This window comes from Spermophilus citellus (genome assembly GCF_964194105.1).
Source record: "Spermophilus citellus genome assembly, chromosome: 3".
NCBI lineage: Eukaryota > Metazoa > Chordata > Mammalia > Rodentia > Sciuridae > Spermophilus > Spermophilus citellus.
Window position 1 is genome coordinate 110,203,618 of NC_138184.1, and position 22,775 is coordinate 110,226,392.

The following is a 22,775-nucleotide window of genomic DNA, read 5'->3' on the forward strand; positions in this document are numbered from 1 at the left end:
GTTTACCTGTTTTTTTTTTTTCTTTCTTTCTTTAACTCTTTATTAGGAAAAAAAAAAAAACAAAAAACTATGCAGAACTGGAGGTAAGAGCTGGGTTTGAATCCTGTGTCCTTTGCCTTAGATAATTTATCTACCCTCTCTGAACTTGTCTCCTAATCTTGAAAAAGACGATAATACTACCTACCTTATGGGATTATCCAGCAAATTAAAAAGAAATAATGTAATAGATGTGAAAACACCCCCTACAATGCTTGGCATTTGGTTGGACCAATCTGTGAATTATTTCTCTTCCTTCTTGCATGTATATCTAGGAGGTTAGCCAGGAAAAAGAATGAACAGAACAGACTAACTTCTGAAATCTGAAGGGAATATTTTCAAAACAAATCCAGGAACCTTTTTTGTGTGTATGTGTGGTAGCAGGTGTACTAGGGATTGAACCCAGGGGTACTTTACCACCAAGCTACGTTCTCATCCCTTTTTATTTTTTATTTTGAGACAGGGTTTCACGAAGTTGTTGAGGCTGTTCTCAAACTTACGATCCTCCCATCTCAGCCTCCTGAGTTGCTGGGATAACACGCATGTACCACTGTATCCAGCCTGGCAACCTTCTTCTGTGTGCACATGTGCAAGGTACAGACTAGGCCAGGAACTACTGGGGCCCTGGTGAATATTTATCAGGCTTGAGGGACAAGGACATGTAGAGAAATGAAAAGTTAGAGTGGTGTCAGGAGAAGGGCAAACTCTATACTCAGAGAGACAAATGAGACAGAAGGTTCCTGTGTCTTTCAGGCTCCTACTTCTAACCATAAGCGGACTTTGCTAGGAATGAGTAGGCACTTTCTTATCTGGGGGAAGGCCTGCAAAGAATCTGTTTATCATAAAACTAGTTGCTCAATTAGTACATTCTCATATAGCATTTCTCTACCCGTTGTCCATGATTAAAAACTACTTTGAATCCTTACTATGTGCCAGATGATATTTTAAGCACTATTCAAGTATAAATTAATTGAATACAAAGATCCCATGAGATAAGGATTAGTAATATTAGTTAGACTCCAAAGTCTATGTCTTTACAGATTGAACTTTCTTTTCTGGGGATGAGGCAGAGTGCTCACTGAGCATGTGAGAGGCACTGGGTTCGATCCTCAGCACCACATAAAATATAAACAAAATAAAGGTATTGCGTCCATCTACAACTAAAAAATTTTTTAAAAAACTTTCTTTTTTGATCAAACAAATTAAAAGTAGAAAGATCACACAAGGTGAGGGGTTCAATAAATAATATAAGCAGGCAATGGTTTCATGTTTTAGCCATTATTGGATATAAATTGGTAGATAAAAGAGTAATTCCTGCTACCATATAAGAAAGGCCAAGGGTAAGAAAGAAGATGGACTTGCATAAGACTACTATAGTTCTAGGTCCTCTCACTGAAATGCCAAAGTGATGCCTGGGGATGGGCCCTACCCCTCCCTAGTATGCCCCTTAAACCTAGCCCTCTCAAGTTTCCTTCCCAGATCAGAAGCCAGCCCTAAGTTGGGAATTAGCTCAGTGTCCAGAAGATCCAGAGAATCTACTATGAATATGGAAAGCCTAATAGAGCCCTTTGAGCTTTGAAACTTTAGAGTTCTCTTGGATCATATTATGGTCCCTCCATCCTATACAGATCCATCCAAGTTACCCTGCCCTGTCCATATCATGGGGCATCTCCTATGCTACCTTTTCTACTGCTACCACTAACAATGTACCTAAGGGTCCACTGTACCCATCTCCAGATTGGTACCCTAGGCCCACATCATGACTTCCTGACTAAACCTGTGGTGTCTAATGCAGACTGGAAAATTACACAGTCCTCAGCCTGGCATTAAACCCTCTACAGTGTGACTTTACCCACCCTTTCAGCCTTACCTTCTGCTTCCTACAACTCTCCCAACTCCTAATCCTTGACTCTATCACATATATCAATTCAAATGAGGAGGCTGAAACTTGACTACCTTTCATCCCATTCTTACAGTTTCTTTACTAAATTATAATTCCTCCCACTTTCTAAAACCTATTTGACTTCTCAGATTCATAGGGTTGGGGATATAGCATGTACTCAGAATAACTGAGACACTGGGGAGTGAGGAAGGGAAGCAAAGAAGGAAGGAAAGAAAGAAAAAAAAGAGAACTATTCCCCAATTGAAATTGGAGCCACCCTGGATACCTTGCTATTCTTAAAAAATGTCAAGCATAAGGCGGGGTGTGATGGCGCATGCCTTGTAATCCAACCTACTCAGGAGGCCTAGGAAGGAGAAACCCAAATTCAAGGCCAGCTTCAGCAACTTAGTGAGACCCTATCTTAAAAATAAATGAAAACGGGGCTGGGGTGGTAGCTCAGTGGTAGAGCGCCTACCTCGCATGTGTGAGGCACTGGGTTTGATCCTCAGCACCACATAAAAATAAATAAATAAAGATATTGTGTTCATCTACAACTAAAAAAAATTTTAAATAAGTAAGTAAATAAATAAATAAATAAATAAATGGGTGGGGATACAGTTTAGTGGTACAGAACCGCTGGGCTCAATCTCTACTACTGTAAAAATATAAGCATCAAACATATTCTGTAACTACTTACTTTCCCCACCAGAGCACATATTCCATAGGGACTGGATCTGTTCCCAGCAGGGCCAGAAGTGCTTGGCACCTAGTAGGTACTCAATATATATTTGTGGAATAAATATATGAACAGAATTCTCCCTCACTTTTGAAACTCAATAATGTTATCCCATACTGGCCTTACAATACTTTGTCTTGATTTGTCTGTTTTTTTTTTTTTTTTAATTACTCTAACTCGACAGTGAATTTCTCAAAGGCAAAAAACATATATTATACAATTTTCACAAATATTTATTAAGGGTGTATACTATGTGCCAGAATTCATATGTCTCAAGCAGCACTGAGCACAAGCAGCATAAAGAGCACTGGAGAAGACCTATATTAGTCCTGGCTCTACCATTAGTTGAGTGACCCTGGACAAGTCCATTTTCCCCACAGCTTCAGTTTCTTCAAATGTAAAACAAAGAGACTACAATATCTCAAAAGTCTCTCCTGGCTCTGGCATTTGTTAAAATTTATGAGGTAAAATTTGGCCTAACCCAGTCTGATAGACATCACAGACACTCAGTAAATATTTGATTTCTTTGTTGTTGAGTCTCCTGTTACACAAGATGAATCTAAGGTGTCTTGGAGCATAGTTTGAACAGAATAACAGGTAAAAATTTAAACCCCACTTCCTCTCTGACTCTCTAGGCAACCTCATTCTGCTGTTTGTAACATCAAGAAGATGAAGCACTAAACTTGAAGTTATATGAAGTTCAGGAAATATGAACTCTGATCATGTATTTGGCTTATTGAACTTTGAAAAGTAATTTCAGGGTCTTAGTCTCCTCACTCATAAAAAAGTCACTTTTAGGGCTAAGGCTATAGTTCAATGGTAGAATTCTTGCTTGGCATGTGTGAAGTCCTGAGGTTCAATTCCCAGCTCCTTCCCCAAAAAAAATCATTTTGGACTTCTTCTAGCTCCTCAAAGACATCTTGTACAGTTTCATCTAAGGGGTGTTTCATGCTGTTCTGGCTGCCTGGAATGTTCTTGGCCCTTTCTTTTTCAGACTTTTACTTATCCTCAGGGGTCAGCATATACTTGCTTTTATTAAAGTTTTCCCTATGCACACCCCTAGGCCTTGATGCACCCTTTATTTAATTTAATTAATTTATGTTTTGGTATCAGGGACACTAAGACACTGAGCCATGTCCCAGACCTATGTTTGTTTGTTTGTTTTTTCCTTCGGAGCCACTTGGAATATAAGGCGTGTGCCACTGCTCCTGGCGCTGATGCACTTGTATAGAATTCATTTCAATTGTTTTTCTGAACTATTGTACTTATCTCAATTATTACCATAGTTATTTATTGTCCACTTCTAGGAATAGAAGTATTACAAAGACAAGGACTATATCCTTTCCATTCATCACCACATTCCTCGGCACTTAACCAAATGTATGCCAAAGAAGTATATAACAAATATTATTTGAATGAATAAAATAATATATAAACTGATACATAAAATCTCTAGACAGCCTTTTGATTCTCTCAGAGGAAATCTGATAAAGATACTATACTCAGGAACTAGGAGCAGTGGTGCATGACTGTAATCCTATCTACTTGAGAGGCTGAGGCAGGAGGACTGCAAGTTGGAGACCACCCTGAGCAATTTAGTGAGACCCTGTCTCAAAATTTAACAACAACAAAAACCAAACAAACAAAACCCCAAAGGCCTGGTGGGTGTAGCTCAGTGATAGAGCATCCCTGAGTTCAATCTGGAGGTAGGGAAAGACTGTTCTCACACACTGGGGGTAGTTCAGTGGTGGAGCATGTCTTGTATGAGCAAGGCCCTGGATCCAATCTCCAGCACCACAAAGCAACAACAAAAATTATTGTGCTCAAATCTTTTACAAGTTTCTGAGAATCAAAGTTCAAAATCAGTAACCTACATTACATAGTGGTTTTTAAAAAGTCACTGGAAATTATTTAAGCTGAAGAACTCTGGAAGATTTAAAAGAAAAAAAAAATTAAAGGAAGGGACAGTAGGCATTTCTACCCCAGCTCTCTTTCTCCAGAAGCCCATTATCACCAATGAGGAGAAAATCCAATGTTCCCATGGTCAGGAAGTGACCCACTGATGGCCTGGTCCTTGTATTCAGGATGGAGGAAGTGACTGTCCACAGGCCAAAAGCCAGGAAGCAGGGGCAGATATTCAGTCCCCCAACCCACCCCATTCTCTCCAGGAAGCTTTTGGAAGCTAACCCTCATAGACTGCAGAGGCTGGGCCACCCACAGGTAGCTGGGAAACAGGCAACAAAAGGTTTCTGGTGCCAAGGGGCAAAAGGAGAGGGCAGGAAGCTACAGGGTGATGTGTGAGGTGGCTGAGAGGAGGATGCAGGAGCAGTTAACCCAACTCTGATGCTACCCTTTACCCTTAGACAACTCTTCCTTCCAGGAGGTGTCTGGCCACATCCTTCTAGAGACTTGGTGAGTCCAAAGGAGAACTTGGAACCCCAGGGGGGTTGCTTTCCCCACCGCCTGAAGCAGAGAAGCCAGGAAGAATGGTCCAATCTCTCTCTGCCCCTAGCCTGTGAAATTCACACACCTCTATTTCCTGCAAAGAGTTCTAGGATCCAAGAGATCCCAGGAACCAAGGCAGCCTCTAGAAGCCTTAGGTCTTGGAGGGGAAGTCATACCCTCCTCCATTTTCCACAGAAAACCCAGAACCCGGGATAACTCTGCCTCTCCTAACTGTACTGAAACCTAGAGGATCCTGTCCTCATATTCCACGGAGTTGGAGTCCCCGTTCCAAGGGAACCCTTGGCCCCTTAACTTCCTTGGGAAGGGTTTTGATTTGGTGACCTGACCCCGCCAAATGCCCACAAAACAGCTAGACCCCTAGCATAGCCAGAATCCCTTCCTCCGTGGACTTCACATTGCAGGAAGCTGCCCAACCCGCCCGCCGCTCCGAGTCCTGAGTCTTCCGGGATCCCCCACCCTCAACTGCCGGAACCCCAGACCTCCAAGTCCCCAGGGAGCGCTGTGCCCACCTCCCAAGTCATCCTGAGAACCTCGGAACCACGAGGACTTCATCAGTCCGACCCCCCCTCCCCCCAGATGTTGCTGGTTACCCTCAGGCGCCTTGGGCCCAGGCTTCAGAGAGATCAGCAGGATGGGGCGGCGTAGCCCTTCCTTACCCGCCAGCGTAGCCATAGTCCCGGGGACGCGGAAATGAAGAGGAGGCTGGCGCTGCAGTAGATCCCCTCAATTCCCACCGCCACCTTGGGCGAGGGAGGATCTCTGCCCCAGGCGGGAGAAGATGCACCGCCTACGGCTCCCGGGGAGGACCAAACCCCACCTGGCACTGGGGCCCGCCTGCTGACGCCCCGCCTCGAGGCCAGGCCCTGCCCCTTGACTGAGCTGGGCTGCATCTCTGGCGTCCCCTAGTGCGAGCGACGCCCTTTCTAGATGCTCCAGTTGCCTAGGGTGATCTGCATAGGTCCGAAATCTCAACTCGGAAGTCTCTCAATGCTTGTGTGGTCCAGCTTCTCCATTTTACAGATGGGGAAAGCTGAGGATCAGAAATGACAAGTTCAACTATTTCAGAATGGCTCCATTCATTAGGTGCACAGCTTGGATGGGAATCCAGTTCACTTGGTTCGCAGTGGAAAGAATGCTCCTTCCAGTAGAGGATTTGGAATCAGGAATATGAATATGGGGAAGTCAGGTCTAAACCAGAAATAGCTTTGTGGGAGGAGGTTGAGGGTTGACTTCTTTAGAAACTTCTAGCTCAGAGAAACCACTTCTCTGTACCATCCTAAGCTGACATAAGTAATTTCTAGGACAAAGGCAGTATGGAGGTGGCCTAATAAACATTCCAGGAGGAGATCCTTAGCAAGGCCAAGTAGTTATAGTCTTCCATTATATTTGTAGGGGATTTGTTCCCAGACTCTCCCGGATACCAAAATCACTGGATGCTCAAGACCGGATATAAAATGGCATAGTGTTTGCATATAACCTATGCACAATTCCCATGTTCTTTAAATCATCTCTATTTATAAAACCTAATACAATGTACATGCTATAAAATAGTTGTAATACTGTGTTGTTTAGGGAATAATGACAAGGAAAAAAACCTGTACATGTTCAGTAAAGGCATAGTTTTTTCCTGAATATTTTTGATCCTGGGTTGATTGGATCTATTGATGTGGAACCATAAATACAGAGGATAAGCTGTATATAAATGAGCTTGCTAGGTGCAGTGGCACATGCCTGTAATCCTTGCAGCTCGGAGGCTGAGGCAGGAGAATCCTGAGTTCAAAGCCAGCCTCAGCAAAGGTGAGGTGCTAAGCAACTCAGTGAGATCTTGTCTCTAAAAAGGGCTGGGGCTGGGGCTCAGTGGTTGAGTGCCCCTCAGTTCAATCCCTAGTAATCACCCCTCACAAAAAAAGAGCTCAGCATAATGTAGCAGTGTTCATGCCCCCATTGGAAGAAGAGCAGTGCTCTGTTGGAATGCTGACCTGCTATTGCCAGGTCTTCAGTTTCAAAACATGCCCCAAAATCCAGATATTTAAGTTAAAGTTCCTACTTTTTATTTTTGTTTACTTATTTATTGTTATTTTTGCAGTATCAGGAATTGAAACCTGGGGCAGTCTACCACTAAGCTACACCCTCAGCCCTTTTTATTTGCCAATACAGAAGTAAGCTAAGTTGCCAAGGCTGGCTTTGAACTTATGATCCTCCTGCCTCAGCCTCCAGGGTCACTAGGATTACAGATGTGTGCCACCATACCTGGAAAAATTCCCACTTTTTAAAATGTTGGTAACAACAACAACAACAACAAAAAAAAAACTTTAAACTGAGCATGGTGGCACAAACCTGTAATCCCAGTGACTCTGGAGGCTGAATCAGGAGGATTGCAAATCTGAGACCAGCTGGGGCAACTGAGCAAGAAACTCTCAAAAATAAATAGGGATAGAGATGTAGCTCAGTGGTAGAGAACCCTTAGTTCAATTCCCAATACCATAAACAAAACAAAAACCTTTTAAAATACCATGTAGGCCAAATGAAACATACCTGTGTGTTAGATTGCCCTGCAGGTTGTTAGTTTAGAATCTTCATTGTGGAGGAGAGAGCACTGCACAAAGAAGACAGCAGACACTTCCTTCACTGGGTTTGGGAGATTTGGGTTCTCCATGTGATGACAGGCAGGCCACATAGGTCCCTGATGTCCCTCTCATCTGATTCTCTTATGATGGGCCACTGGCAACTGTTATTTCCCTAAATCAAATTTAGGTCATGGGAAAAATGTCCAAATGATGATAAAAGGGGTAGGGTTAGAGACCAGGGAAATGGATTCTGTACCTTACCCAGACCCTTGGCCAAAAGTTCAGTCCAGCTGCCTCTGGCCCCAGAACTCTCATAAACAAAATTGAGCAAAATTCTTTTTTTCCTACCCTGTCTGTATAGGCCAAACCAGGTGCAGGTCATATTTTTCTTCTCTGGGTATAGCAGGTGACTCCTAGTGTCCTGGTTGCATAACATGATGGGGGAGGAAGACTGTGCTTTCCTTAACTCCCATGAATCCACTTTGTCAGTCAGTTTTATGGTTTCTGAGAAAGCCAGACTATTATAAACACAAGATTGTGTCTTGATTTAAGGTGACAGGAATCCTCGGGACTCTTCTGATAAGCCAACTCAGCCAAAAAGGCAGGTAGGGATTTTATCCACCCTACACATGAAAAGAGGTTATAATGTATTTTCCCAGGCATTAGGGCCCTAGCAGTCTTAGAACTAAGACCCCCTGGGTGTCTTCCCTGTCCCTCTGCCCCATGACCAGGCACCTATGTCTGCTTCTTCTCCCCATTTGCTCTCTCATTTCACTTCTTCCACACCTCCATGCCTCATGAACTTCATCAGTGGGTAGTTGGTATAGCCAAATCACCCAATTTCCTTTAAAGGACGTTCAGATAACTCAAGAAATGCAAATTGAAATGTAAAGGAAGGGGCCTGGCATTGTGGCACATGACTATAATTCCAGCCAAGAAAATGAGGCAGAAGAATTGCCAAGTTTGAGGCCAGCTTGGGCAACTTAGTGAGATCTTGTCTCAAAATAAAAACTAAAATGGGCTGAGGATGTAGTTCAGTGGTAAAGATAAAGCGCCCCAGGTTCAGTCCCCACTGCTAGAATAAACAAAAACAAAACTGTAAAGGAAGGGTATACCTATGTGCAGAAATGATATAATTAAGGTATCATTCCAATGTGGACCCAAACACCCCTCCAAAATCACTTGTGGAGTTGGTGATATGATATTCAGTGGTAGAGTGCCCAATATGGACCAGGCACTGGGTTTGATTCCCAGCACTGCAAAAACAAAAAACAAAACAGAACAAAAAATCACTTGTGAATTCTAGGGGACCTTGATTATAGAAAACCGTCAGGACAGGGACAAAGTTGACTGGGTTTGTAACACCTAAATCATGTATCCAGTTTAGCAGTTTTGCTTGATCAGTGCCCAAGGCCAGTCCTGCTGGCTGATTCACAATCAACTATTTGAATCTAGAATCTTGAAGATCTAGACCTTGAAAACCACTTTAAGTCAGGTGCAGTGGCATGCACCTGTAGTAGCAGCTCCTCAGGAGATTGAGGCAGAAGGATCATTTGAGCCCAGGAGTTTGAGGCTAGCCTGGGCAAACATAGTAAGAACCTGTCTCAAACATGCAAACAAAACCACTTCAAGCTTCTGCCACCCAAAGGGCACTGTCTGCTGGCACCCAGCTGGATTTTCCAGTTGCTTCTTCCACTTACTTCAAACTAAAGTTTCTAGTTTCTCCCATATCTGAGTCATTCCTCCTAAGATGGACTGATTAATCTTCCAAAAGTATGCTTCTGATCCTGTCAGTTCCCTGCTTGGAAATATTCAACCCCTTTCCCTACAAATTGAAGACCAACCTAAGCCCTCGTGAGCTAACTACACTTCTCATTCTGCAGCCTTGTCTCCTTATTTCCTTCACCCCATAACTTTTTCATGAGCACTTTTTGTCCTTGCGTTTCCCTGCCACTCCTACAACAGTTCTCCATGTTTTAATTTCATTATCCCTATCTGCCCAGAAGTGGTCTTGTTTCTGAATTCTAAAAACATTTTTGTTATTTTATCATTTTGCAATCCCTGTTGATTAATATAGATCTGTACTGTTCCAGTATGATAGCCACATGTGACTATTTAAATTAAGGTGGGTGAAAAAATAAAGATCAAACTATAGAAAATGGAGATGGAAAAATTCAGTTCCTCAGTCCACTAGTAACATTTCATGTGCTTGATAGCCACATATAGCTAGGAGCTACTGTGCTGGGTAGTGCCAATACAGAATATCTACATCAATGCAGAAAGTTCTATTGGACATGCTGTTCTATACAATGATCATTAATGGCTGCTAATATCCTAAAGAGGAACTACAAGATTTATTACATAGCTCCTGATAAGATATGACAAGTGTATGTTGTTACTGAAGACACAGTCTTATTAAAAAAAAATCAAACTTGAATCTAGTCAAGCCTTTAGATGTAGATGGGTACTCTTCCATACATGGTGGCTCTTTCTGCCAGGCAGTGGGATGGGTGGTGATATTCACTTCTTTCTGCTTTTCATGCTTTGTTATTTCACAGTGTACAAAAGGAACGGAAATGGCTCTGTTACTCTAGAGAATACTCCTGGCCTCTCAATTTCAAGCAGCACCCCTTTGCTGGGGTGTGCAGAGCCTGAGCCAAGTCTCTCAGCCTGAGGGACTTAATATTACAACCAATTTTCTGTATTTAACTGGCTTCTTTACAAGATAACTGTAACTGGGAACAGTGGCACAGGTTGGTAATCCCAGACTCAGGAGGATGTGGCAGGAGGATTCCATGTTTGAGGATAGCCTTGGCAACTTAGTGAGACCCTGTTTCAAAAATAAGAAGGGCTGGGGATGTAATTCAGTGGTAGAGTACCCCTGGGTTCAAGCCCAGTACTGCAAAAATAAATAAATAATAAATAAAAGATAAACTGCAAAAGAAAAGAAACTTGAGAAAAACAATAGCAATTTATGGAGCTGATTTGGATCCTCAAATCACCTTCAAATAACTATGTAAAAAGTTATGAAACAACTAAGGGAATTTGAGCAGTGATTGGGCATATGAGACCTGTTAAGGGATTATTAATTTTTTTAAAAAAATATTTAGTTTTAGGTGGACACAATATCTTTATTTTTATGTGTTGCTGAGGATTGAACCCAGTGCCTCATGAATGCTAAGCAAGCACACTGTCCCTGAGCCACAACTCCAACCTGGGATTATTAATTTTTAATGTATATAAATGGTAGTTTTTTTTTTTTTTTTTGGTTGTGCTAGGAAACAAACCCAAGGTCTCATGCACAATAGGCAAATGGTTTACCACCGAGCTATACCCCAGCCCTTGGGATGTTTTTAAAAATCCTTATCTTTGAGATGCATATCGAAACATGCAAGGATAATATATGACTGAGATTTGCTTCCAAGAGTTCAGGTAGGGGGAGGAGCAGTATCAGAAGGGTATACATGCAACAGGACTACACCTGAATTGACTAGACTTTATTGTCCTAGACTACTTTTTGTATGTTTTGTTGTTTTCCACTGAAAACAAAAATTCTGTTATTTTATTGGGCCTATGAATTCTTCAAGTTCCCTAAGGTATGTATTTACACACCTTAAAAATTAATCATCCCTTGGGCTGGGGCTATAACTCAGTGGTAGAGTGCTTGCCCAGCCTATGTGAGGTCCTGGGTTCAATCCTCAGTACCACATAAAAAATAAATTGAATAAAGGTATTGTGAAAAAAAATTTTAAATTAATCATCCTGCTAGGAAGGGTGGTACACGCCTGTAATCACAGTGGCTTGGGAGGCTGAGGCAGAAGAATTGTGAGTTCAAAGCCAGCTTCAGCAAACATGAGGTGTTAAACAACTCAGTGAAACCCTGTCTCTAAATAAAATACAAAATAGGGCTGGGATGTGGCTCGAAGGGCAAGTGCCCCTGAGTTCAATCCCTGGTACCCAAAATCATCATCATCATCATCATCATCATCAACCCTTAACAGATCTCATGCATCCAATCATTGCTCAAATTCCTCTAGTTTTCTTATAACTTTAAAATATATTTAGTTAAAGGTGATCTGAAGATCCAAATTAGCTCCAGAAGTTGTTGTCTCCCTTCTTTTCCTACACAGTGTATCTTTTATTTTATTTATTGCTTATTTATTTTTACACTACTGAACTTGAACCTGGGGGTGCTCTACTACAGAGCTACATCACCAGCCCTTTTTATTTTGATGCAGAATCTCACTAAATTGCTGAGGCTGGCCTCAAACTTGTGATCCTCCTGCCTCAGCGCCCAAGTTGCTGGAATTACAAGGATGTGCCACCATGCCTGGCCCCTACTGTATCTTAACACTGTTCAACTAGGTAACTATTAGATTAATGTCTAAGAGGAAGAAATGAGCTGTTTTCTGAATGACTACTTGTAGCTTTGGTGTACTGGAGAGCCTACACCAGACTTGTAACCTCAACATTTTCTCTCTCACACAACACTCTGTTACTGAGGACCCACAGGGAGGGGCATACCCCCTGCTAAAGGGAGAGGACTTGACTGAAGGCCCACCTGTCCTGACACTGAAATGTAGAGCTGACACTGAAAAACCAGCAAATATACTAAAGGTTCTGATAGGCTTCAAGTCAAGGTCCCTCATGGCAGTTTGTTGCCTGCAAACTCAGAAATTCAACACACTTGTTAGGACTGGGGCTGCCTGTCAGACAGGTTATACCTTGGGCAGGGCTGTACATGAAGCCAGGCCTCCAGCCCATACTTCTCATCTCTAATTATTGACAGTTGTTTGAAGACTTTTATCCTTAGTTACCAAGAACATTATCATGGCTATATAGGTGCTTCCGAAGAGGCCAGACCACTCCCCACCCATTCACCTCCCATGACACAGACATGAAGTTCAAACTCACAGTAATATAAAATCATTTGTTTAATTCTAAATCAAATCACTTTCACAACAGTGAAAATTAGTGACTGGTCAAGGTGTGCCACTGTACATATTGCCATTTTCTGATTGTGGTTAGGACTGGGTTTTAATCCATGAAGGTGAAAGGAGTGTGGAGGCTGAGGGGCACAGAAAACATATACAAAAGAAAGCTGCCTTGGCAGAGGGATAAGTGGCCTACAGAGAGATGGTGGAAATGGGTCTTGTTAGGCTGGACTAACAGTCCCAAGTTGGCTTTTCTGCCCCAGAGCCTTGAAGAGGGTGAGTGGGACCTATTAAGTTTACAAAGGGCACATGGCCAACCTGGCTTTGCCAATAGGTTCCTGGAATATCTTTGCTGGTGGAGTTTTCTCGGGCTCACTCCAATTAATTAAAGAATCCAAATGAGTTGTCATCCTACCCACAACTTTCTTTCTTCTGGAAACCCATTTCTGTTTGTCTGACTGAAGTTCTCTCTCTCTCCTCTAGTTGGGGCCACTGCACTGAGAGATGCCATCAATTGCCTCTAGAGCAGATACTCTAGGGGCCTTTGAGACTGGGGATCTCCAGAAGGTGATTTAAAGAAGTATTCTTTAGGGGGTGCCCAAGAATGTTTAAAATCCATCAGGCACATTGTAAAGCTAGTGGCTTATTCCTACCAAGTGGATTCAGCAAACGAATCACTCAATACTTTATATTTTATCTGTTTGAACACTGAACTCTGGCATTGGCAGGTGCAAAGCAGAAAGGGTCGGGGACCATGCAGAAGGGAGGATGGCTTCCCTTATCGTCTTCAAGGTCTTGGTTTCCTTAAATTATGCAGAGCCATATCTAAAAAAAGCACCAGGTGGGGCTTTTCTACTATTGCTAGTGGTGAGCCAGGAAAGTGTGGACTAGCAAAGTGAGCCAGAGGCCCCAGCAGAAGTCCATATCCTTTCACCATCAATGTCTCTAGAAAATTAGATGAAGCCTGGCAGGAAGAACAAGAATTATCCCACTAGGTAAACTGCCCTACCTGCCTAGCACCACACTCCTACTATCAGATTCAGATGAATAAGTTTATGAAATCAAAAAACATAACAAGAACTTAGGAGAATCATTTCCCCTGGATTATACAAGAAAGATCATCACATTTCGCTACTATGCTGAGATTCCCTGGGCCCTGCTACCTGGCTTTACAAATCATTAGATGTTGCCTGATCAGGAGGCACATGCTTCCTTGGTTTTAGCACACATACAAGGAGTTTTCAAGGGACTCTATCAAGCCACACCAAAATCAGGTTCACAGATGGGTTTTTCCCCAACCTGCCTCTTCATAAAGGACAACTTGGCTTCTGACGTGGTTGTCTTCCACAAGCAGCTAGGCTGACTTGATAAAGCCTCCAGTTTCCTCTGGGCAAGTTCTGGGAGAAAAAGCATTCAGAGCTTCTGTGGCCTAGGGGATAGGGCCACTTGTTCCAGTTGTTCCTGCGTCAAAGCTCTGAATCCCACCAAAGGCCCAACTCCAGGTCATTTCTAATGCAGTCCCGAGTTTCAGCAGTAGTATAGGCTGTTTGCCTCTGGCAAAGAGAAGCAGATGCATAGTTTTAAGGGGAAAGCTGATGGGAAATTTGTGAGTGAAGCGACATGTCTCATAAGGGCCAATCTATACCAGGAAACGAAGAGGTCATTCAAGCTGCTCTCTGGGGCCAAAGAGTAAGGCCTAGAGCCTTGGGATCTCTGGGTCTCTGGTGAATTCATGAAGTGACTTTAGTTTCAGCTACTGTGATTATGATCTTCCTGGGACAGTAGATTCTATATCTCTGCTGAAGAAGATGTGCGGGGGGTGGGTGCAGGGGCACAGAGCAGCACTGGGATCTGGAAGCTTTCCAGGTTCCACTGGCTTCAGAAGCTACTTAACAAGGGAATTTAAAGAGATGAAAGAAAATTTTCATAAATACCATTTGGTTCATCCCTTTGTTTTTGTATAAAACTTATGTGAAATTGCACTCTGATAGTTTCTTTCTTCCCACTTCTTCCCTGTGCAGAGTCAGGACCTGCTGAGTTGGCTGGAACAGGATTTCATGGTGCTACCCATGAGTGGGGACTCAACACCAAGGCCTGAGATTAGAGAAAGGTGTTTACAGCAGTGCTGATACTTGGGAGTACTCGCCAACTGGTCTTGAGTTCCACAGCTCTGATGAAAGAGCAAGACTCCTTGAAGTGTTACTGACCCCACTGTTTCCAGAGGTCAGGGTTAGCCAGGAAGCCAAACACCAGGAGTAGGGGTGGCACATCACCAATCCAGAGGACCTGCTGTGGATATAGACAGGAGCCCGGCATTAGGCAATCAGGAGCCAGAACATGATCACCAGGGCCACAAACAGGAAAAGGCGTGACAGGAACTGCTCATCCACATACTGGGGTGTCCCAGGGACAGCTGGAGAGACAGGAGGGAAAAGAGAGGCTGTTAGAAGGCTCCAGTTGTGCACACTACCCATTTGGGTGAGAAGTCAAGTGCATCAATCTTCATTTCTTCTTCTTTTTTTAAAGTTAATTTTTAGTGTGTATAGTACTAGGGACTAAACTCAGGGTCTCATACATACTAGGCAAGTGTTCTAACTGCTGAGTTACATTGCCAGCCCTTTCTATTTTTCATTTTGAGATAGGGTCTTACTAAGTTGCCCAGGCTAGCCTTAAACTTGTGATCCTCATGTCCCAGGCTCCAAGATCACTGGAATTACAGGCATGCACCACAGTGACCACATAAAAACTGTGACTGCATAGGGGCAAATAAAAAGATCCAAAGTCTGATTGTGAAACTAACTGGAGAATCCAGGGTGAACCTTGGATCAGGTTAGAAGGAAGCAAGCTATGAGGCAGATTCCTGCTGCCTCCCCAGAAATCCACTTTTCTGTCATTTTGTCCTTTTGGGTTTCCTTCCTTGGAGAAAATGACATGTGAACAGAGGAGAAACTTTCCAGGTGGATAAGGTAAGGAAGAATATACCCACTGTCTCTTGATGCTACACTGCATTCCCCAGTTAGGTGTTCTGATGAATTCATGTAGGCAGGCAGTCAACAAACTCTTATTAACTCTTATTGATTGCCTGCTATATGCCAAGTACTGGAGTGGCACAGGGAAAAACTAGAATGACTTCTAAATGGGTTACCATCTCTACAGCGTAAGTTCTTTACCAGAACAATGCATTGGTCACTTCTGTACCCTCCTTTGTGCCAAGTGCAAACAATGAGTGCAAGCAGAGCTCAACTGAGCTTAACATCTCTGTAGGCCCTATAATACAGATCTTGGCTTCAGTGTCAGAGTGTGGTAAGAGTCCAGGGCATTCACCTGACTGACTTGCTCAGCTGGCACTGTCAAGCAGCTGGAAGAGAAATGAAGCAGCAGGTGGCAGATATAGCATGATTTCTAAAGGGCCAAGACTTGGACTAGCCCATGTTGTGTTGTCAGGTAAGCTGGACAGAGATGCAAAGGAACAGAGGCCCTACCTCCTTGTGTGTTGCCTCACTCCTTCCTATCCCAATATGGTCAAAATGAGGTACATATACAGGATTAGGCTTTTCCTCAGTTGGGTATCATTTATTATCATTTTTCATTTTACAGACATGGGATATGTCTTGGTAAACATTATTGAACATTTTCTGATCTGTAAATCAGAGTCATCTGTATACATTTCTACATGGTGGTTGTGATGATTCCTTCAGTTTGGAATGAAAGCACAATGCATGTGCCTAACACCTGGTAAGTGCTCAGATTACTGGCATGAGTACCAGTAACATAAAAAGAATTTAAGACACTTTGAAAAGGCTGGTTATACATACAGTGACAATGATCTGTAATTTATATATTGCTGAATTCCAAGGAGCTTTCAAGCAGGATTACTAAAATATCTTCCTGATTTCTCAAGAAAACAAAACTTACCTGGAGGAGGCCGCCCATCATTTATGTTAAATGCTGTGGCAAATATCCCAAAAGGAAATGCTCCAATTCCAAAAGACATCTGGAAGCCACCATCTCCAAATCCAAACCCTTGAAATCCCTATATGGAAGAAAAGCAATTAAGAGGAGGAAAAATGAGCATGTCTCTCCTATACATATCCAATGGCACATCTTACATGCTCTATTTTATACAGAACCTTACACTCCTCCATACTCTCTGCCACCTATTTCCAAGGGTAAGAATCATCTTTTTCTCCTATTTAGACCCCAAAGCAGAGGAACTCTGGTGGATCCTCTGTCCATATAGCCTTAGCTCCAAGCTATGGAACTGTGAATATGCCAAAAAAGACAAGATCATATAAAAGAGAACCACTGTGCTGATGAAACTCAGGTTCTTAGGACTTAAGGTTCTTAAATTCTAGAGTCCCACATTAGTTAAATTTTCTACATGTTCTAGAGTCCCACATTAGCTAGTACAATTTTCTATATGTTATATAACACACAATTCAATTACCCCCACGTCCCATTACAAAAGAGTATCAAAATAAGCTACAAATTATTTAGTTGGAACCTAACAGGCCAGAAATGGAAGTCACGATCAAAATCATGATAATATGCTCCTCAAGGACCATTATGCTGACTTATGTAGCCAAACAGAAAAACTCTTATGTCCAAGTTATCAGACAAAATTGTTTGGACATCATGGACACAAGTACATGACAACATGTAGACAGGATATCAACATTTTCTCTCAAAAGTATTTTTTGTGGAGGAGGGGTGGTTTCTGGGGACTGAAGCTAGGAGCACTCTGCAACTGAGCTACATCCCCAGTCCTCCTCCTCCTCCTTCTTCTTTTTTTTTTTTTTAGTTGTAGTTGGGCACAATATCTTTATTTTATTTATTTATTTTTATGTGGTGCTGAGGATCAAACCCAGGGCCTCACACGTGCTAGGCGAGCACTCTACCACTGAGCCACAACGCCAGCCCACATCCCCAGTCCTTCTAATTTTTTATTTTGAGACAAGATCTCACTAAGTTTTTGAGGCCAGCCTTGAACTTGTGATCCTCCTGCCTCAGCCTCCTGAGTTGCTGAGATTACAGGCATGCCCACTTGCCTGAAGTTTCTTTTAATATTATTATTTAAAAAATTTTTTTTAGTTGTTGATAGACCTTTATTTTATTTATTTATATGCGGTGCTGAGAATCGAACCCAGTTCCTCACACATGCCAGGCAAGTGCACTACTGCTGAGCCCACAGCCATTCCCCTCTTTTAATATTATTATGTAGAATTTTTATAAATCTAAATATTTAAATTTTTTTGTTTCTAAAATTTAAAACATTTTAAACTTTTCTGATTGTAAAAGTAATACATGCTGTTACAAGAAATTCACACATTATGGGAATAACTGAGCAAATCAGAGGTTTCTATTTACCGTTGGATCCTCCCAAATAACCACTGTCAAAAGTTTGGTATATTATCCTCATTTTTTTTTCTATGTGTCACTGTATCATCTTTCACATGAAAAGATTCAGTAGAAACTATAATATTGTGAGTAACTCCCTTATCTATTTATTTATTTTTGTGCCAGGGATTGAACCCATGGGTGCTTAACCACTGAGCAACATCCCCAGCCCCCCACCTTTTTTTTTTTGAAACAGGGTCTCGATGAGTTGCTTAGGGCCTTGCTAAATTGCTGAGGCTGGCTTTGAACTCATAATCCTCCTGCCTGAGCCTCCCGAGCTGCTGGGATTATAGGCATGTGCCATCATGCCCGGCAGTAACTCCATTTTTCTAAGTGCAAATTCTGTGCCAAGCACAGTGTTAAAACTCTGGGATACACAAATCATGTTTAATTCTTGTAGTAGCATCATCAGCACTTTATAGAGACCAACTGTGAGTTGGAGAGGTAGAATAATCAAGGGGTAGAGTTTAGATCTAAAAGTAGGTTAATCTAACCTAAAAATTACTTTACACACCTTATTTTTTTTTCTCTGTCCCTGAATCCCTAACAAGATCTTTAGAACAAATGATAATAGAAATAATAAAATAAAATAAATATATTGGGCCAATCATTTTCCAAAAAAAGCTGGTATTTGTGAAACTTTTGCAAATTACAAAAGTGTCCCATACTGAGCAGCCTAGCATCTGACTCCAAACTTCTTGCTATGTGGCACTACCTATAAAACCTAATAGGTGATTTAGTTAGAGGGCAAACCTATAGGGAAGAAAAACATTTTGTTTCCATCCCCTTGCTGCACAAATGCCTTCTTCTCAGACCTAGCCTGGTTGAGTCTCCTGGGACTGAAGTTGCCTTACTGGAAAAGGTGCAATTGTTTCATCAGGAACCACAGCTTCACTGAGTGCAATCCTGAGGACTGACCTTCCTGCTTCCCTTCGAGTAACATCTATGTGATCTCACAAATCCTCCCATTTGGTGGGTTTATGTTTCTGGGGCAGAGTATGCAAAATACATTGCATCACTAGAGGCTGCAAGTGCTTGTGAATGCTAGAAGTGAGCCCCAAAGTCTTCAAGGCCAGGGTCTCTGGCTTCCTGGGGCCTTTGATTTACATTAGTTGCTAATGCTTCATGAGAAGTTAGAGCCTAAGTTTAAAGGACTGTTGCCTGGAAGTTAAGAGTGGGGACTTAAATACCAGCCAGATCTGAGTTTTAGTCTTATGTATGGCCCTGGACAGGTCACTTCACCTATCTAGGCCTCAGTTTCATCTTTTAAATGGGTTAGTGGGAGGCTTAAATGAGATCATAATATAGTTTTATAAATTTTTTTTTTTATTTTTTAGAAGTAGGTGAACACAATACCTTTATTTTATTTACTTATTTTTATGTGGTGCTGATGATTGAACCCAGGGCCTCGCACATGCTAGACAAGTGCTCTACCACTGAGCCACAATCCCAGCCCTATCTTATAGTTTTTCCCATTAACAATCATACAAGTGTTCATTGCTAACAGGCAATACAGAGAGGACCCTCTTAATTTCTATCAAGAACTCTGACTTGGCCAAGTGCAGTGATGTACACCTGTAATCCCAGCGACTCAGGAGGCTCAGGCAGGAGAATCACAAGTTCAAAGCCAGCCTCAGCAACTTAGTGAGACCCTGTCTCAAAATAAAAAATAAAAAGGGCTGGGGATATGGCTCAATTATTAAGTGCCCTGGGTTCAATCCCAATAACAACAACAACAATAATACAAAACACAATAGATCCATGACTTGGGGGCTAGGGATATAGCTCAGTGGTTGAGCACTCACATAGCCTATGAGAGATCCTGGGTTAGATCCAAGCATTGCACCCCAAAAAAAAAAAATAATAATAATAATAATAATAATCATACTTAATTCAAGTTAGAAAAAAAAGAAATGTACAAAGATCATCATTGTAGTTTTAACTTATCTATTTATGGTACTGAACCCAGGGTTGCTTTACCACTGAGCTACATCTCTAGCCCTTTTTATTTTTTTATTTTGGGATGGGATCTCCTTAAATTGCTTAGGATCTCATCAAGTTGCTAAGGCTGTGATCCTCCTGCCCCAGACTCCAGAGTCTCTGGGATTACACTACGCCCGGCTAAATCTACTCAAAATTTTATCTGAGCTTGGCATGGTAGCACATGCCTGTATTCCCAGTGATTCAGGAGGCTGAGGCAGAAGGATTGAATGTTTGAGGCCAGCAAATTAGGAAGGCCCTAAGCAAATTAGCAAGACCCTGTTTCAAAATAAAAAGGACTGGAAATGCAGCTCAGTGGTTAAGTGCTTGTAGGATCAATCCCTAATACCAAAATCAAATCAAAACAAAACAAAACAAAACAAAATTGTAAATCCATCAGAATATTTAAAAAATATTTTTTAGTTGTCAATGGACCTTTATTTTATTTATTTATATGAGGTACTGAGAATCGAACCCAGTGCCTCACACATGCTAGGCAAGCGCTCTACCACTGAGTAACAACCTCAGCCCCCAACAGAATATTTTTAAAATAGAAAAAGAAAAGGATGGGCTGGGGATGTGGCTCAAGCGGTAGCGCGCTCGCCTGGCATGCGTGCAGCCTGGGTTCGATCCTCAGCACCACATACCAACAAAGATGTTGTGTCCGCCGAGAACTAAAAAATAAATATTAAAAATTCTCTCTCTCTCTCTCTCTCTCTCTCTCTCTCTCTCTCTCTCTCTTAAAAAAAAAAAAAAGAAAAAGAAAAAGAAAAGGAAGCAGCTAAATTTCTAATGAAGGATTAGTTACATAAATTATGTTGGGTCCACACAAGTGAATACTAAATAGCCATTATGTCAAGTATTAATGGGAAAGTATCTTCAGTAAAATCTTAAGTTATACTGTTGAAAGTCTTTAATTTCAAATGGTATGAACTACACAAGAACAGGTGTCTTTGCTATGTTCATTGATAAATCACCTGGAACACATAAGTCACTTACTATTTGTAGAATAAATAGATTTTTTTTTCTGGACACAATACCTTTATTTTATTTACTTATTTATATGTGGTGCTGAGGATCAAACCCAGGGCCTCATATGTGTGAGGCAAGTGCTCTGACACCAAGCCACAATCCCAGCCCCAAGAAGTTTAAAGGAGTAACAAAGGATTCATATTATAAAATAGATCGATGTAAACACAATGAATAAAATTTATGTGTTTATAGAATTATAGAAATACAGCCACAAGCAGGGTATAGTGGCACATGCCTACTTGAGAAACTGAAGCAGGACGATCAAAACTTCAAGGAAAGCTTCAGAAACTTAGTGGAACTATCAGCAATTTAATGAGACCCTGTCTTCAAATAAAAATAAATATAAGTAAAAGGACTGGGGATGTAGCTTGGTGGTAAAGTTCTCCTGGGCTCAATCCCAAGTACCAAAAACAAAAAGAAAGAAAGAAAAAGAAAAACACATGCACAATAACCCTTTCGCCTTGTTAAAAGAAGAAAAATGGAAAAGGAAAAAGACCACATTTCCAGCTGTTATTTCTGGATGATTTGATTATTTTCCCCCTTTCTCCATTCTGTATTCTATAAGTTTTCCTTTACTTTTATAATCAAGGGGAAAAAAATGTAGGGTCAATAGGGAAATTTCTAAAGCCATGGGCTTTCTAGAAGCTTCTCCTTGAATGTTCCTTACCCCTCTATTCTCCGGCTCTGGCCTCTGGCCTTGAGGACGAGGAGGAGTCTTCTCTCTGAAAAAGAAACGGTATAAAATAAGTCTATTACAACATGATTTGAGTTGCTCACTATGAGAACTGGAAGCCAAGAGGGTCAGGGCCACAGCCATTTTTCCTGCCCATACATAAACTATGTAGGATAAACTAAATGCGAACTCTTTATTTTACCTATAATTATTCCTCTCAAAAGATATTCATTAGACTGCACTACAGGCTATTCCTCTTACAGAGATTCTGACCCATACTGGTTATTGATGGTAGTCACTGTCTTCCTTGGACCTATAAGATACTGGGCTCATAGATATCAAAAATCCCAAAGCCAAACTGAAATTTAACAGCTGAGAGTACTGAGATTCAACGTCTCTCTGCACTGTCCTTATTGACTTTAGCTTTACCTCTCATTACTCTTGGGTAAAGACCCCATGCTATTCTTTAGGCCTCTCAGTCTCAGACCCTCTGATCATTTAGAAATGCCTGACTGAGGACTTGTTACATATGAGGCCCTAGACAGAATAATAAGAGTGACAGATCTTATTCTTGAGGTAATGACAATTTCAAAGGGGATTCATCAAATCATAATGCAGTGTGAGAAGGATTACCAGAGAATGATGAGAACAACTCATGTGGGAAAAAATGACCACTTCAAGAAGGAAGTGACTTTCAAGCTGTTCATAAAAGATGGGTAACATTAGAGAAAGAGGTAGGAGTGGAGTGCTGGTTTGAGTAGGAGTAGAAAAGGCAGAAGAGGCAGAGCAGAACTCAAACACAAAGGCTAATGAATGTGAAAGGGCAGGTTCCTTTAGGAAAGGTCCAGTATGTTTGGTGTACTGGGTATGTTGGGATGGGATGGGATGGGAGAAGGTAAGTGACATTTCAGGAAAGGTTGGAGGTAACAAATCATGAAGGGCTTTCAGTACTTGTAGAATGCTGCAGTCACCCACATCTCCATTTCTAGAAATTCTGAACTCCACAAAGTCACCCAGACTGCTTATTCCCCCTCCCTCCACACTTTATACATCATTGCTGAGCATTTTGAGA

The 22,775-nt window shown here is 41.7% G+C and overlaps 2 protein-coding genes across 3 annotated transcripts in view; both read right to left on the bottom strand.

Moving 5' to 3' along the window:
* The window catches only part of LIMK2 (LIM domain kinase 2), a 70,989-nt gene extending 65,053 nt beyond the window's left edge, over nucleotides 1–5,936 (bottom strand). Inside the window, exon 1 of one of the 2 annotated variants that reach the window (XM_081282943.1) lies at nucleotides 5,777–5,936. In XM_081282943.1, coding sequence (XP_081139069.1) covers nucleotides 5,777–5,792 — 16 coding nt within the window. In that variant the 5' untranslated portion in view covers nucleotides 5,793–5,936. Of the gene's footprint in view, nucleotides 1–5,710; nucleotides 5,730–5,776 lie in introns of those variants that run through there. The other variant, XM_081282942.1, reaches the window with a different exon arrangement.
* A 6,667-nt stretch (nucleotides 5,937–12,603) lies between these two features.
* RNF185 (ring finger protein 185) overlaps nucleotides 12,604–22,775 on the bottom strand; it is a 36,404-nt gene continuing 26,232 nt past the window's right edge. The window contains exons 5-7 of the mRNA XM_081283530.1: nucleotides 21,698–21,752; nucleotides 16,537–16,654; nucleotides 12,604–15,034 (exon numbers count right to left, since the gene is read on the bottom strand). Coding sequence (XP_081139656.1) covers nucleotides 14,937–15,034; nucleotides 16,537–16,654; nucleotides 21,698–21,752 — 271 coding nt within the window. The 3' untranslated portion in view covers nucleotides 12,604–14,936. The remainder of the gene's footprint in view (nucleotides 15,035–16,536; nucleotides 16,655–21,697; nucleotides 21,753–22,775) is intronic.